Source organism: Schistocerca serialis, chromosome 6 (assembly GCF_023864345.2).
Source record: "Schistocerca serialis cubense isolate TAMUIC-IGC-003099 chromosome 6, iqSchSeri2.2, whole genome shotgun sequence".
Lineage (NCBI taxonomy): Eukaryota > Metazoa > Arthropoda > Insecta > Orthoptera > Acrididae > Schistocerca > Schistocerca serialis.
Window position 1 is genome coordinate 386,107,521 of NC_064643.1, and position 16,289 is coordinate 386,123,809.

Consider the following 16,289-nt stretch of genomic DNA (forward strand, 5'->3'; position numbering starts at 1 on the left):
CGCACGGCACAGCGGACACACCAGGAACCGCGGTGTTGGCCGTCGAATGGCGCTAGCTGCGCAGCATTTGTGCACCGCCGCCGTCAGTGTCAGCCAGTTTGCCGTGGCATACGGAGCTCCATCGCAGTCTTTAACACTGGTAGCATGCCGCGACAGCGTGGACGTGAACCGTATGTGCAGTTGACGGACTTTGAGCGAGGGCGTATAGTGGGCATGCGGGAGGCCGGGTGGACGTACCGCCGAATTGCTCAACATGTGGGGCGTGAGGTCTCCACAGTACATCGATGTTGTCGCCAGTGGTCGGCGGAAGGTGCACGTGCCCGTCGACCTGGGACCGGACCGCAGCGACGCACGGATGCACGCCAAGACCGTAGGATCCTACGTAGTGCCGTAGGGTACCGCACCGCCACTTCCCAGCAAATTAGGGACACTGTTGCTCCTGGGGTATCGGCGAGGACCATTCGCAACCGTCTCCATGAAGCTGGGCTACGGTCCCGCACACCGTTAGGCTGTCTTCCGCTCACGCCCCAACATCGTGCAGCCCGCCTCCAGTGGTGTCGCGACAGGCGTGAATGGAGGGACGAATGGAGACGTGTCGTCTTCAGTGATGAGAGTCGCTTCTGCCTTGGTGCCAATGATGGTCGTATGCGTGTTTGGCGCCCTGCAGGTGAGCGCCACAATCAGTACTGCATACGACCGAGGCACACAGGGCCAACACCCGGCATCATGGTGTGGGGAGCGATCTCCTACACTGGCCGTACACCACTGGTGATCGTCGAGGGGACGCTGAATAGTGCACGGTACATCCAAACCGTCATCGAACCCATCGTTCTACCATTCCTAGACCGGCAAGGGAACTTGCTGTTCCAACAGGACAATGCACGTCCGCATGTATCCCGTGCCACCCAACGTGCTCTAGAAGGTGTAAGTCAACTACCCTGGCCAGCAAGATCTCCGGATCTGTCCCCCATTGAGCATGTTTGGGACTGGATGAAGCGTCGTCTCACGCGGTCTGCACGTCCAGCACGAACGCTGGTCCAACTGAGGCGCCAGGTGGAAATGAAATGGCAAGCCGTTCCACAGGACTACATCCAGCATCTCTATGATCGTCTCCATGGGAGAATAGCAGCCTGCATTGCTGCGAAAGGTGGATATACACTGTACTAGTGCCGACATTGTGCACGCTCTGTTGCCTGTGTCTATGTGCCTGTGGTTCTGTCAGTGTGATCACGTGATGTATCTGACCCCAGGAATGTGTCAATAAAGTTTCCCCTTCCTGGGACAATGAATTCAAGGTGTTCTTATTTCAATTTCCAGGAGTGTATATAGAGATTTAGAAACAAGAAGAAACACCTATTCTTCAGGGGCTCCTCACCATGCATGTTCATGAATTAAAGACTAGTAAATAAATGCTTTTGAACGTGTACTTTACGTACTACTACCAGAGCTCACAAAGAAGCCAAAAAATCTCCGCAAAGCATGTGTTTATGATACGCACAAATATTTTTATTGCACTTTTCGCATATTGATTTTGTCATTCTTCGTCTTTTTCTAACACAGTATGCACATATTTTTCTATCGTCATGAAGACTATGTTGTTGGATAGGTTGTTGGTGGCTATTATCAGCTGGTTGCATCACATTCAGGCATCTACATATCATACTGTTGAGCAATCATAGGATTGGTTGTGTGAGTCGAATGTGCATCCAAGGCGACATCAACTCGTCAGCCAATGACATGGCGAATGCAAATATTGTAGGTGCTCTTTGGTTATTCGGAAGATTGGCAACATAGATAACATGGGAGTTGTGAATAGCTATGTTTACCATGTTATAGAAGAGGGAGAGGGGCCAACGTCTAGTTTTTCTAACACAATTCATATTACTGCACACTTGGTCCAAGTTATCCACTGCTCCTTTTGTAGAATTATAATTCATTACAATTTGTTGTTTGCCAGTTTCTTCATTCATGCTGTTGTCATAATGCATCGTAGAAATAAGAATAACCATTTTATTTTTCCTGGTATGCTTGAACGAAACTGCGGTGATGTCCTCGGAAAACGAGAAGCAGCTTGAGCCAGGGCCCCAATTCATGACCTTGTGAGCTGTAAAATCCTTCGGTAGGTCTCGCATATTTTTCTATATTGTCCCAAGCATAGTTATTCCATGACTGGTGAGTAAGGTCTTTGCAAGAGGTATGCTACTGAACCAGTTGTACACGTCAAGTTACGGTCAGAATTGCTCAGAGGCTCCACAAGTTTAGTAGTGATGAATTCGCTAAAGGGCATTTCTCTTGGGAGCGTTGTTTTGCCGATGTATATTTCAACACTGAACATGTAGCTTGTTGAATGATAGCATATCATGAAAATTTTAACCCCATACTTAATGGGTTTCGATGGAAGGTACACCTTCAAAGGACAACGGCCTCGAAATCCTACCAGCTGCTCGTCAATAGTAACAGAAGGGCTTGGTCTGTAGTTGCTTTTACATTTTATACGGGGTGGTTCCCATATGGCAGACAAGAGGACCAATCTGCCTATCTTCTGCCTTTCTGCTCTCGTTTCTTTGTCATCAAATCGCAAGCAATTTATGAGAAACTTGAATCATGATGATGACATTTCGGCTCGATTCTTTCTCCGGACCTCGTTGTATCACACAGAACGTCAACTGACATGTGGTTGTACTTTTTTTCAGCACTCATCACAAGAAATCCAAACAGGGATTCGAATTCAGCATTTGTTACATCTTTTGACAAGCTAGGCGAATCTTTGTATTGAGAACGTTGTGTTTTTATTTCATCGCTGGTGTAAGTAATCATTGTGTCCAACATATTTGAAGTAAAGAATAAATGGAAGTACTGACGTGGACTTTGTGGATTTTTCGCGTGACCTGCAGGGCCTGGAGTGAAGTGAATCACATTCCTCTTCGGCGTTTTTCCCGGTTGTTTGATAAGTGTTGTCCTCCAGCTGTAGCTACCACCTTTCCAGGTACTAAGAATATCACTCTTCTCAGGTGACACAAGAGGTGATGTGATGGTTGACCTGTTAGTTTCAGATACCCTTTTTCATGACGCCCTGTTCGTTTGTTTTTCTGCATGGATTCAGAAGTAGAGGTTGAGGCTTGAATGATGTGGTTTGCAATTTCCTGTTCCAATCGTCGATGGGTCGACGATTGGTCTCATCTCCATCTGACTCTGAACTCGAGGAAGGCTCATAGTTGGGGTCCGCCTCTTCTGACATGTTCAACAACTCATCTTCAGAGTCCTCTTCCTCTGACGACAGCACGTTACCCAAACCTTCTTCTAAAACTGCTCTAATCTCGTCATCATTCAAGTATCTTCTACTCGAAGCCATGTTCTACAGACAAAATGAAGAGCGTTGTTATTACTACCGAAATATGTGACGAATTTACTAATGGAACTACACTACTTCCAGTGAATGTGCGCTGTTACTGCTATCCCTTCGTCATATCAACGTAGGAATTTTAGGCTATTCTGTAATGCTACCCTTTAGTCGCTCTGACGAATATGGTTTCTTCTCTTGCTGCTACTGATTTGTCGTATCGACGAACCGACATCTAAACTACTGAAGGAAACTCACCAGGGGCTGCGTACCGCCGACTGCTCGTGCCAAGGTCACGCAGACTACTAATCACTCGAAGCATAGCTGAGCGCGCACGACGCTAGGCAACGGTACTGTGGCTCAGTACAGTAAACATCCTTGCATGTTCGTCGCATCGACGGAGGGTACCATTCCATTGTTATGCAATCAGATGGCAACCCGACCCGGGGACGGCTGAAAGACCGATCAACAACCTAATCAATTCCCTTCCGCCGACCGACGGCACGACAACGGAAAATCAGCGAGGATGAATATACCAGCAGCACTACTTCTTACAAATTGGCGTCCAAACAATAAACACTCAAAAATATAAACAAACACCAAAGGCTGTCGAACAACACGCCGTGCAGGACTCTGTCCCAACCGACCGACTGAGAATCCAGTGCACAGGCATCATTAACATAACTGCTCAGTCGAATTCCCACAAGCTAGACACAGTTCCACGAAAACTCTTGCACCAAGAACTCCGACAATCGTGAAACCAATATGTGTGGAGCAACAAGGAGAAATCACAAGTCGACACACACAGAGTTTCCTTAAGCGGTCAGCGACCAAATACACGTCGTCCGATCTCAAGACCAACCAATCGACCAACCATGGTCATCCCCACTCAAGTTATGTGTGTCGGCAACGGTCGGGTGAGTCATGGCTGTCCGGAGCTCACTGCAGCTACACCCCTACTCGCTTGATGTCCGTTCGGAAATCGGAGACACGGCGACCCGGGCACTCTGGCTCGGACCCAATCATGCAGAGGTAGCACTTGCCCATTGGCCACCCGACATCTCTACACATGGAAGGAAGCGACCCACGTCCGGCAAGATGACCAACTGACGAGGCCCAGAAACGGTCAAAGGACCAAATACACGTCGCCCGATGAGACGACCGACCGAGCGACCAACCAACTGTTGTTCCCACTCCAGTCTCCTTCCGTCGGACAGCACACGTGTGTCGGGCGAGTACTGGGCTGTCCGGACCTCACTGGCGCTGCGTCCCGACTCAACTCGCGACACACGAGCCGGAAATACTATTGGTCACTTCAAACATAATATGACAGTGCTTTTATCGATATGCGCTGCTGCTGCCACTCACTGGCAGGCAAGCCAACAACTTAGTGACGCTAGTAAATCGAGTAAGAAACGAGGCGACGGTTCCGTAAAGACAAGCTGTCGAGCAAGAAACGGCATAAACACAGAGCCACGCACGGCTCAGACATGCTAAATACAGTTGGTGGTAGCATGTTTGATGTATTATAAGTAGTTTATCTTGTAGCGGAATTCAAGAAGATTGTTCGTGTTAGTATGGATAGAGGTCATTCTTGGCAACCGGAATAAAATGAAGATTGCATTATTTTACCGACCTCCCAATTCAGTTGCTGATACAATAGTTGAAAAGTTCAAGGAGAGCTTGATTCTAACTTCAAACACATACCCGACTCATGTAGTTGGTGGTGACTTCAATTTTCACTCAATATATTGGCGCAAATACATATTTAAATCCGGAGGTACGTGTGAAACATCTTCGGAAATTGTGCTAAGCACATTCTCTAGTTAGTTCACGAACTCACTGAAATAGTGAACTGTTGTGGAAACACACTTGACTCTGACCTAATAACGAGCATAATAACGGATACAGAAATTAGTGAACACAGGGTTGTCGTCGCGTGACTAAATACCTTAACTCCCAAATGATCCAAAAATAAACGGAAAATATACCTATTCAAAAATGCAAATAAAAATTAGCTTGAGCCTTCCTAAAAGACAACCTCCATTCTTTCCAAATTAATGATGTAAGCGTGGGCCAGAAGAGTTCAAAGAAATAGTATCGACAGGAACGAAGAGGTTTATACCAAATAAATTAGCAAAACCGGTCAAAACAACATTGCAGAAACAACGAAGAAAGCATGCCAAATTCAAACGAACGCCAAAAACCCAAGAAAGGCAATCTTTTTCAGTAGCTCGAAACACGGACTTTACGTAAAGTATCATAGCAGAGACACAATCAGCGTCTTCTCAGCGCGATAGCGATGGAAATACTATAGATGACTGTGCTGCCAAAGCAGAGTTACTAAACACAGCCTTTAGAAATTTCTTTACCAAAGAAGATTCCAGAATTCCAAGAAAAGCTGCCAACAAGAGTAACATAGAAGTACATATCCTCGGAGTACTGAAGCAACTTAAATCACTTAATAACAGCAAGTCTTCCGTCCCAGACTGTATAGCAACTAGGTTCCTTTCAGAGTATGCTGACGGACTAGCTCCATACCTAACAATCATATACAACCGATCGCTCGGCGAAAGATCCGTACTCAAAGACTGGAAAGTTGCACAGGTCACACCAATATTCAAGAAAGCCGATAGGAGTAATCCACTGGATTACAGGCCCATATGATTCACCAGCAGAGTTTTGAAATATATATTGTGTTTGAACATTAGGAATTATGGTAAAGGGAACAGTTTCTTGACACACAGTTAACTCGGATTTAGAAACTATCGTTTTCGTGAAAGACAACCAGCTCTGTTCTTATACGATGGGTTGAGTGCTATCGACAAAGTATTTCAAAACGATTCGGAATTTCTAGATTTCCAGAAGGCTTTCGATACTGTACCTCACAAATGGCTTGTAATCTAATTATGTGCTTTTGGAATATAGCCTCCGTAATGCGACTGGATTCGTGATTTCGTGTCAAAGAGGTCACAGTCGCCGTAACTGGCGGAAGGTCATAGAGTGAAATAGGAGTGGTTTCTAGCGCTCCCCAAAGTAGTGTTAGAGGCCCTCAGCTGTTCCTGTCTGTATAAACTATTTCGGAGACAATCTGAGCAGCAAGATCCGTACTCGAAAGTTGCACAGCTCACACCAATATTCAAGAAAGGCGACAGGAGTAATCCACTGGATTACAGGTCCATATCATTAAGCAGAATACTCTGTCGTTTACCGCCTAGTACAGGCGTCAGAAGATCAAATAAAATTGCAAAAACATTTAGAAAAGTATCTGTATGGTGTGAAAATTGGCAGTTGAGCCTAAATAATGAAACGTGTGGGGAATCCGTTAAACTTATGCTAAAAGGCATTCGTTAAACTTCTGTTACAAGATTCAGTCAAATATGAATTATAAACATCAACTGAAAATAATACATAGAAAATGTTGTTGGTAAGGTGAACCGAATACTGAGCTTTATTGGCAGAACACTTAGAATATGAAACAGATCTACTAAAGAGAATGCTTACACTACGCTTGTCCGCCTTCTTTTGGAGTACTCCTACGTGATTAGGGATCATTACCGAATTTGGTCACTGGAGTACATCGAGAAAGCTGAATGAACGGGAGCACGTTTTGTATTGTTGAGAAATAGGGGAGAGCGTGTAACGGACATGGTATAGGATTTGAGATGGACATAATCAAAACATCGGCGTTTCTTGTTGCGGTGAGATCTTTCAACGAAATTTCAATGATCAACTTTTTCGTCCAAATGCGAAAAGATTTTGCTGACGCCGACCCACATAGTAAAATTGTAAAATAATGGAAATCAGACCTCGCGCAGGAAGATATTGGTGTTCGTTTCTTCCGTGCGCTGTTCGAGAGTGGAATGATAGAGAATCATTATCAAGGTGGTTCGATGAACTCTCTGCCAGGCACTTAAATGTGATTTGCAGAGTATCCATGTAGATGTGCTTGTAGATGCTGGTACATCCCTCCTGCGCAGGAGAGCTTCTGTAAAGTTTGGAAGGTAGGAGACGAGATACTGGCAGAAGTACGGCTGTGAGGACCGGGCGTGAGTCGTGCTTCGGTAGCTCAGATGGTAGAGCACTTGCCCGCGCAAGGCAAAGGTCCCGAGTTCGAGTCTCGGTCGGGCGCACAGTTTTAATCTGCCAGGAAGTTTCATATCAGCGCACACTCCGCCGCAGAGTGAAAATCTCATTCTGGAAACATCCCCCAGGCTGTGGCTAAGCCGTGTCTCCGCAGTATCCTTTCTTTCAGGAGTGCTAGTTCTGCTAGGTTCGCAGGAGAGTTTCTGTAAAGTTTGGAAGGTAGGAGACGAGATGCTGGCAGAAGTACGGCTGTAAGGACCGGGCGTGAGTCGTGCTTCGGTAGCTCAGATGGTAGAGCACTTGCCCGCGAAAGGCAAAGGTCCGGAGTTCGAGTCTCGGTCGGGCGCACAGTTTTAATCTGCCAGGAAGTTTCATATCAGCGCACACTCCGCTGCAGAGTGAAAATCTCATTCTGGATGAATAGTATTGCTTCGCGTGGTCAGTCCTGGCTTGCGAGAGAAATTACAACTATAGGAATCATCTTCAGCTTACATCTCCTTATGGCATAGGTACTGACATTCGTGGGTTTTATAACTTTGATGATAAGGATTGCCCCATTCAGCCCTGGACATTCCTGAATTTGAGACACAGAATACCCATATATCAGTTTATGTTTATATCTTGGATAAGTGAAAGTCAGATGACGGTTAAGTTTCAAAGAGAGTCGTCGGGAACGTCCATTTCTCAGAATTTGCAAACCAACATAAGATGCAAACAAACTTGCTGTTATTCTCAGATGAGAAAAATAAGAAGAAAGGCAATTTATTGTTGAATCAACGGCGTAGAATACCTCCTCTCCTGCAAGTTGTCAATGAAATCTTCGTGTAGAGAATTTTTGTCTTCTGGTACCTCCATTCCTATCAATTGCCAAAAAATCTTCGTGTAAAGAATTTTTGTCTTAGGAGCCTGATTGTCTTTTCCAAAAATGACCTTTTAGCAAAGAATCAAGTTGCTTGCACTGCCAACAAACCGGTAGGTATTACAATACATACTGAGAAAAACAAATTCGTGAAATTAGAGAAGACCCACCATCAAGAGCAATGCCCCTACAAAGTTTACACTGATTTTGAATGCTTCCTCGCTACTGCCAAACAGCCTCACATACAGTAGTAGTGAACCAAGGTGTACCGTCCTGTGATTCAAGTCCTAGCTTTCACAAATCGTATCTGGGATAATCCTGCGATTTGGCTGATCACTAAGCTCCAGAAACTTCCGTGGGAGACTGGTAGGCTAAACTGAACCAGCTTTTCCGTGACTGAGCCAAAGAAGGATAATAATTTGTTCATGAAAGCTGTTGACTGCGATATTTGTGGACTTCTGTTGGATAGAGGAACGGAAACTAGTTGAAGGGAAAGGATGATTGTGGCTCACTAGGTTATTTTCTGCCTCACCCTCCGGGTTCGTCAGAAATTGAGCCAGTTATGCACAATCCTCCTTTACCTTCTACTATACTTCTCATTTCCAGATCTAACTCGCCCCATTTTCACTTAAAAGAATATATTTTACAAAGTTGCATGTAAGGAAAATGAATTTTAATACTTTTTTTTTATAAAAGGTGCACGTAAAAATGCTAGTGCATGTAAGAAAATAAAGTTAATAGATTTTTTTATAAAAGGTCAACGTAAAAAATGATTGGTGCATGTAAGAAAATAAAGTTAATACACCCTTTATAAAAGGTGCACGGAAGAGAATTATTGGTGTACATAAGAAAATAAATAAAATGAATTGGCAAACGAAAGTAAATCGCTCAGTTCCCTAGGTGAACGTAAGAAAACAAGTAAAATGAATTGGTGAACGAAAGTAAATGGCTCATTTCCCTAGGTGAATGTTAGAAAATAAAGAAATTCATTCTCAAAAAGTACAAAACATTCCCTATCGAACACCCTCCACTCAGCGAAATCTATATGCTGAACTTCGGGTCTCAGACCTTCTGTACGTCAATGCATCACAGAGACCTGCCTCTCAGTTAACAGAATGCTCCAATATATTGGGTTGAAACACGCCATCCACCCCTTTGGACAGGCCTAAAAACCTGTTCGTGAAATGGCGAAATATCGCAGAGGTGTGGATAGCAACTGTTTTGTCAAATGGCCAGCACTACCCATGCATAACACACTTACGACTTCGTGAGATTATGACTACAGGCATCAGTCAATATATCTGCAGTGAGTTCTGACAGAACACTGAAGCTTCGAATTCGAATATATGGTTGGTATCTGATGACAAAGTTAAGAAATAGCTCAAATATGTAAAATAACGTAATTTAATTTTCTACAGTTAGAGACGCCTATTGACAGTTTCCCTAACTGCTGCAAGACAAGTGTCGCTGGGAGCGACAGTGATAGAGAATGCTGTAATTTATTACTGCAATTATCTGTCACCTTGTTCATGTCTTTTCATTGTAAGCTAGCCATTTTTGTTACTGTTTATGTGAAATAAAAGAAAAGGTCAAAGAAATAGCTAGCATTGCTGCCTCTGGATCACGGGGCCTCATTTCGATTCCTGGCCGGGTTGGGGATTTTCTCTGCCTGTGGACTGTGTGTCTGTGTTGCCCTAATCATTTTATCATCATTTATGACTGTGGCTAGACTGGACTGTGTAAAAAGATTGGACTGTGCAAAATTTGAGACTTTGTACGGGCGCAGATAACCGCGCAGTTGAGCACTCCACAAACCAAACATCACCATCTCTGTATACATTTTCGTTCCACTGCAGGTGTAGATTATTATACGTGTAGAATTCGGAGTTCAGATGGACTCTGCCATTAGCTGACGCGCAGTTGTCAAATTTGGTGGAATCATTTGCTACATTCAGTTTTCTATTGGTGTGAAACGCAAGTATGGTTAATCTGGGCGTCTCCAATAGAGCATAGGTTTTAATAGACCACATTTGCGTGCTTGCCATACTCAGAGCATTTCACAATGGGATCTCAAGTTGTGAACATTGTTGCATATGGTATACGGAAACCTTCCATGAACAGAAAGATAATGGTAGAAATACACTAGCATTCCGAACTTTTAAAAACTAGCTGCTACCGATACAGTGATGTGTGGCATTATTTTATTGGTGGTAACCTCGTTCCCCTCTTGAGCTCCTTGAATGTATGTGTTGTTACCTGTTGCACTGCATACCTGCGTAAGTTCCCGTTTAGCATTCAGTACAAATCACCACATGTCTTTAAAGTATCCCATAAGCAGTCTTAGAGGTATACATGCAATAAATCCCTTGTATCTTCCAGCTGTCTACCCACTGGCTCGTCTCTGAATCATTCACCATTTTGTAAATCGTTCATGTCCAACGGAGAAGCAGAGAACTACGATTCAAGAATTGATGCTATGCCTAGAAGGTGTGTGCGATAAATCTCGACGCTGTTAAGTTCATATCATGTCTTATGAAACAGGAACACTAAAGTATTAAGTGTAAGGTTCGATGCCACTTTAGTAGTACGATCCTTCTTCGTAATGGCCCTTCTCCATAGGACGGTTAAAGTGTCTTGGAGGTCGATGAGAATTCTAATTCCGTTTTTCTTGCTGTATGTGGTGGATATGTAAGGTTTATGCGAGAGGTGTTCCTGGGGTATAATACACTCGTCATATTACACTGGGCTCGTTACATCGAAAATCATTGCAAGGTTTCAGACCAACTGATTTAAAGAACTCATAGTTTGACGTGTAATCACCCTGCTTTTCAGTTGTGAAGTACAGTGCAGTCTTCATTGATAATACACGGACGCTGGGAAGCTGCTGCTGCTCTCGGATGGTTGAAGGTCGCTCCCACTGCATATGGTGTGCTAGCAGGGTGAAGTTTTCCTTCTGACTGAGAGGTTAATGTAGGTCCACTGCAGGCTATGGCAAGTTCATTACCGTTTCCAGGCCTGACAGGTTTCAGCACATTTCGAGCCACCATTGATTCCACTTTAGATACCGTTGTACAATGGTTTCCTTGTCATGAAAGTCGATGAGTTGACTATTCTAGTACACAACAAGCAGCTCCTGATAGACCAATGTCTGAAATGCGACCGGTAAATAGCGTCAGTAGATGTCTCAACGATCTTGTACCCAGTTCCAGCTGATGGGAACAATCCAAAATTGTATTAATTAATCTATTGTTAATGTGGTATCGATAGTTCCGATGCCACAGAGTAGGTTGTCACTACGAGAGCGGAGATCTTTGTCGACCACAGCTGCCTCTAGCTAATGCTGTGCGGCTCAACGAGCGCCGCTCCGTTTACGTGTAGTTCAAAAATGGTTCAAATGGCTCTGAGCACTATGGGACTTAACTTCTAAGGTTATCAGTCCCCTAGAACTTAGAACTACTTAAACCTAACTAACCTAAGGATATCACACACATCCATGCCCGAGGCAGGATTCGAACCTGCGACCGTAGCGGTCGCGCGATTCCACACTGTAGCGCCTAGAACCGCTCGGTCACTCCGTCCGGCTCGTCCAGTTCATCAAGAGCAGGTGGCCGGGACACTTCAGCTACGCTTTGTATAGAGATTTTGCTCTACTTACGACGGGTCTAAGGCTTCGCACCTATGTGCTCACCTGTAACAAAGTTACGAACGCATTTTTATATTCATGCACCAGTAGAAAGCTCTTTTACTTTAGTTGCAGTACCGACGTGTTTTACCTCACCTGCTCCTATTCGTTTGCATCATTCAGCCACCTTTTCAGATTTCAGGAGCAGACCCATGCAACATCTTCCAGGCGGGATACAAAAATATTGCCGACGAGGATGCTGTTTTTTTCCTTTGTTTTTTGCTTGGTACAGCTTTATTTTTTTGTGATAGCCCAGTGTGTGCATCAGTGTACGAGTGTTTCCACTCGTCGCTATAAGACTTTAAGTTTGTTTCAACGATGGCTTCGCCACAGGAACAGTCTTTGCTGTTAGATCTTGTACTGTTTCAGGCTTCTTGCTGCCGTAAATGGACCGATCACACTACAAACTGCAGCTACTACGGCGCCTCCGACGCCACCACCTGTACCACCGGCGATGGCGCCTCAGGCACTTCCATTTCGTCTTTTCAATCCTGACGTTGAACACTAACCAGAATACATCGCCCAGCTCGAAGCACACTTCGCAGCAAACAACTTACCAGGTACAGAGTGGGTGTTGTGTTATACCGTGTGCTCGTAAAATTGTTTCCCACAACCCGCCCAAAGACACATACTTACGGCGAAGTGATTGATGCATTGAACCCCACTTCCGTGACAGTGTAAATGTAGTAGCTGCACGCTACAAGTTCTTTCGTCTCTGGCGCGGTCCTACTCAGTCAAAAAAATTATGGTTATCTGACCTTCACGGGCTAACATCTGATTGTGACTTTAACTGCACATATGAACTCTCACATGGAGATATCACGATTAGAGACGCTACTGCGCAGAACGTGGTGGACCACAGCATCCACGAGCAAATTTTAAGATTTAAAAACACGTCTTTGCAGGAAGTAGTGGACTTGCTACACAGACAAGACACATTAGACATGGCTACTTCCTCGTTCGACGTGACCCCGGGTGTGTGTACTGTTGGCACGGCACAACACGTGCCCTTCCGTCAGGCCCCGGCTGAGCGTGCCACACAGCGCTGCTTGCATGCGAGTAAACAAGTTACAAACCTGGCACCCGTTCCCCAGCGGAACTGCTACATGGCCCCGCCCATTGGTCGCTACTGCAGCTATTGCACCCGTCACTGCGTGTTCCCGCTGGTTCGCCACGTTCTGGCTTGGCGCCGCATGCTTGGTGTTCTATCGCATTTCCTCTGGCAGGCAGCGCTGGGAGCAGGGGCGCATTCTTCGCCAGCTTTTTCGTTTCTGGACCCTCCGGCACTGTCAAGCGACACGGGAACCAGATCCGTTTGCGCTACCCTACTTGAGAAGTATATTAATTTAGTTCATTTTAATGTTAAGATAAAGCCTTCAGCCGCCTTAAATTAAAACTTTGAAGATTCTTGCTTAAAGTATTTTTTTAATAAAGGGGGATTTTGCTAGTAGGAAATCCTGATTGTTATCCAGGCCTTAAGCCTTGAGTTGTTCTATGTACAGTGTGTGGCCTTCGGTCGAGTATTTATGTAAAACATTTTTGGTCACTAGGGCCTTCAGCCGTGTGTATTCCTTACGAAAATTTTAATAACTTGTGTTTGGGCCTTCAGCCGTATTGTTTTTGAATCCTTTTAAGGCCAGGAATGATTAAGTGTTTTTAGGAAAATAAAGTGTGTGTGTTTTGTGCAACTGACAGTAACTGATTTAGGCCCCTTTCCACAACCATAACGTGATCCGCTCTGTCCGGTGAAACCCAAATTTCACTGTCCTCTCAGAATAGCGCTAGGTCCTTCGCAAAAATTTCGACAATTTATTTCTGGCTTTAGCCAGCTTTCAGTGCCTTAACGATCTGAGCGTTAGTGCTTTGTATTAGAATTTTCCCAGCACAACCACGACAATTTACAGTTGTTTTACCGATGGTTTCCAGATCTATGTTCCTTCTGTGTTCATCTGCATTCTTTGAGATTGAACGCCTTTTTGTGTTCCCCTGAAACCCTGCAACCTTAAAAACCACCCAGTCCGCGTCACGCAGCCCCCTCTACCCGTTCCTCCTGGGAGTAATGGACTCCTGACCAATTCAGCAGAATTTAAAACCCCACCACCCTCTGGCGCAAATCGAGGAATCTGCAGCCTACATGGTCGCAAAACTGTCTGAGCCTCTGATTCAGACCCTCCATTCGGCTCTGTACCAGAGGTCTGCAGTCAGTCAGTCAACTATGGTGCCAATGGTGAGCACTGCTTTTACCTCGAAAGCAAGACTTGCACCCTTTACTACTTCTCATAATCCTGCAGAACCAACGAGAACCTCTTCCAGTCCAAAGTGAGTCCTATCAGTAGTATCGACTTCAACCACCACCTGCAGGAGGCTGCACCCTATGCTCTTCGTGGCAGCTGGAAGGATCCGTTTCATGTCTGGAATGAATCCAACTGGTATGCACACAATAAATGCACAATGTCTTTCTTCTTCTCCTTAGCAGCGATGTCCCCATGGAGCCCCATGGGGCTCCGAACAATCAATAACACTATCCTCTGTGAGTGCCCAGATCTTGCAGGCTGAGAGATTTCCTCTGAAACAGGACGACGCATCTGGTTGAGGGAAGCATGAGTCAGACAGCAGATGGTTGTTGTGCCGGTGGCGGTGTCACCCATGGACACCAGAGCAAGGCAATGGTGCCAGAGGGGAGCGGCAGAGTCGGCGGGGTCGGTGGGTGGGTGGCGAAAGTGGTTAGCTGTTCACCTGCAAGCCACATGCTGCCCTGCAGGACGACTCGTGTCGAATGGGACCGCATTGCGATAATGTTACTGCCTGCCTCTGAACTTCTGCTACAGCATTCTCTGATGGTTTAGTTGTGAAAAAAGTGTGTGTGTGTGTGTGTGTGTGTGTGTGTGTGTGTGCGTGTGTGTATGTATGTTTGAGAGAGAGAGAGAGAGAGAGAGAGAGAGAGAGAGAGAGAGAGAGAGAGAGAGAGAAAGAGAGAGAGAGAAAGAGCGAGAGAGAGCGCGCGAGAATAAGAATACCCATATGCTATTACTATTGTTGATGTTACTGCAAAGACAGAAAGAAAGAACAGCGATTATACATAGTAATAATTACTTAATTCCCATTCTCCCCAAGATGATATTACATCACACATGTCTGTATCATTTGGAACACACTCTGCCTTGATTGGCAGAGTGTGTTCCAAATGATACAGACATGTATGATGTAATATGGGGGACTGAGGATCGCAATGCCCCCAATCATGCATAATTTCGTGCATCCCGTCTGGCATGGGGAACTGGGGTTCATGGAGCTTGTGCTCCTCTGGCGTTCCGCCATCCTCCTGTTGATCAACAGAAAAAATAAGAACTGGAGACTTTTTTCCAAATATTATACGAAAACTGATTCTACAGGTACTTACATAATGGCTGTAAAGAAATCTCGTCATTGTTGTACGGCTCACTAGCTTGTCAATCTCGCAGAAAACGCGTATTGTATAAAAAAAATTAACTGTACACTTTTCTTCTAACGTAAAAATATACTTGAGCCGTGGCGCTATTGAGTTAATAGACTGTGCCTTCTGGCGCCATTAGCTCAGGTGTACTATCGAATATCCCTCTTGTGGCCCAATTACCAATATCTATAAGGAACACTTGGTATCTGTGGGTTGTGCCATTAGAAGTTCTTGGCTTACCGATATATACCGGGTAGTCGATTGATCGTGACCGGGGCAAATATCTCACGAAATAAGCGTCAAACGAAAATACTACAAAGAACGAAACTTTTCTAGCTTGAAGGGGGAAACCAGATGGCGCTATGATTGGCCCACTAGATGGCGCTGCCTTAGGACAAACGGATATAACCGCGTTTTTAAAATAGGAACCCCCATTTTTATTACATATTACTGTAGTACGTAAAGAAACATGAATGTTTTAGTTGAATCACTTTTTTCGCTTTGTGATAGATGGCACTGTAATAGTCACAAACATATGGCTCCTAATTTTAGACGAACAGTTGGTAACAGGTAGGTATTTTTAAATTAAAATACCAAACGTAAGTACGTTTGAACATTTTATTTCGGTTGTTCCACTGTGATACATGTACCTTTGTGAACTTATTTCTGAGAACGCATGCTGTTATAGCATGATTACCTGTAAACACAACATTAATGCAATAAATGCTCAAAATGATGTACGTCAGCCTCAATGCATTTGACAATACGTGTAACGACATTCCTCTCAACAGCGAGCAGTTCGCCTTCCGTAATGTTCGCAGATGCATTGACAATGCGCTGACGCATGTTGTCAGGCGTTGTCGGTGGATCACGATAGCAAATGTCCTTC

The 16,289-nt window shown here is 44.8% G+C and overlaps 1 protein-coding gene across 1 annotated transcript in view; it reads right to left on the minus strand.

Moving 5' to 3' along the window:
• Positions 1 to 3,049: 3,049 nt before the first annotated feature.
• The window catches only part of LOC126484882 (serine/threonine-protein kinase NLK2-like), a 51,647-nt gene continuing 38,407 nt past the window's right edge, over positions 3,050 to 16,289 (minus strand). The window contains exon 2 of the mRNA XM_050108479.1: positions 3,050 to 3,355. Within this exon, the coding sequence (XP_049964436.1) occupies positions 3,050 to 3,355 (306 nt within the window). The remainder of the gene's footprint in view (positions 3,356 to 16,289) is intronic.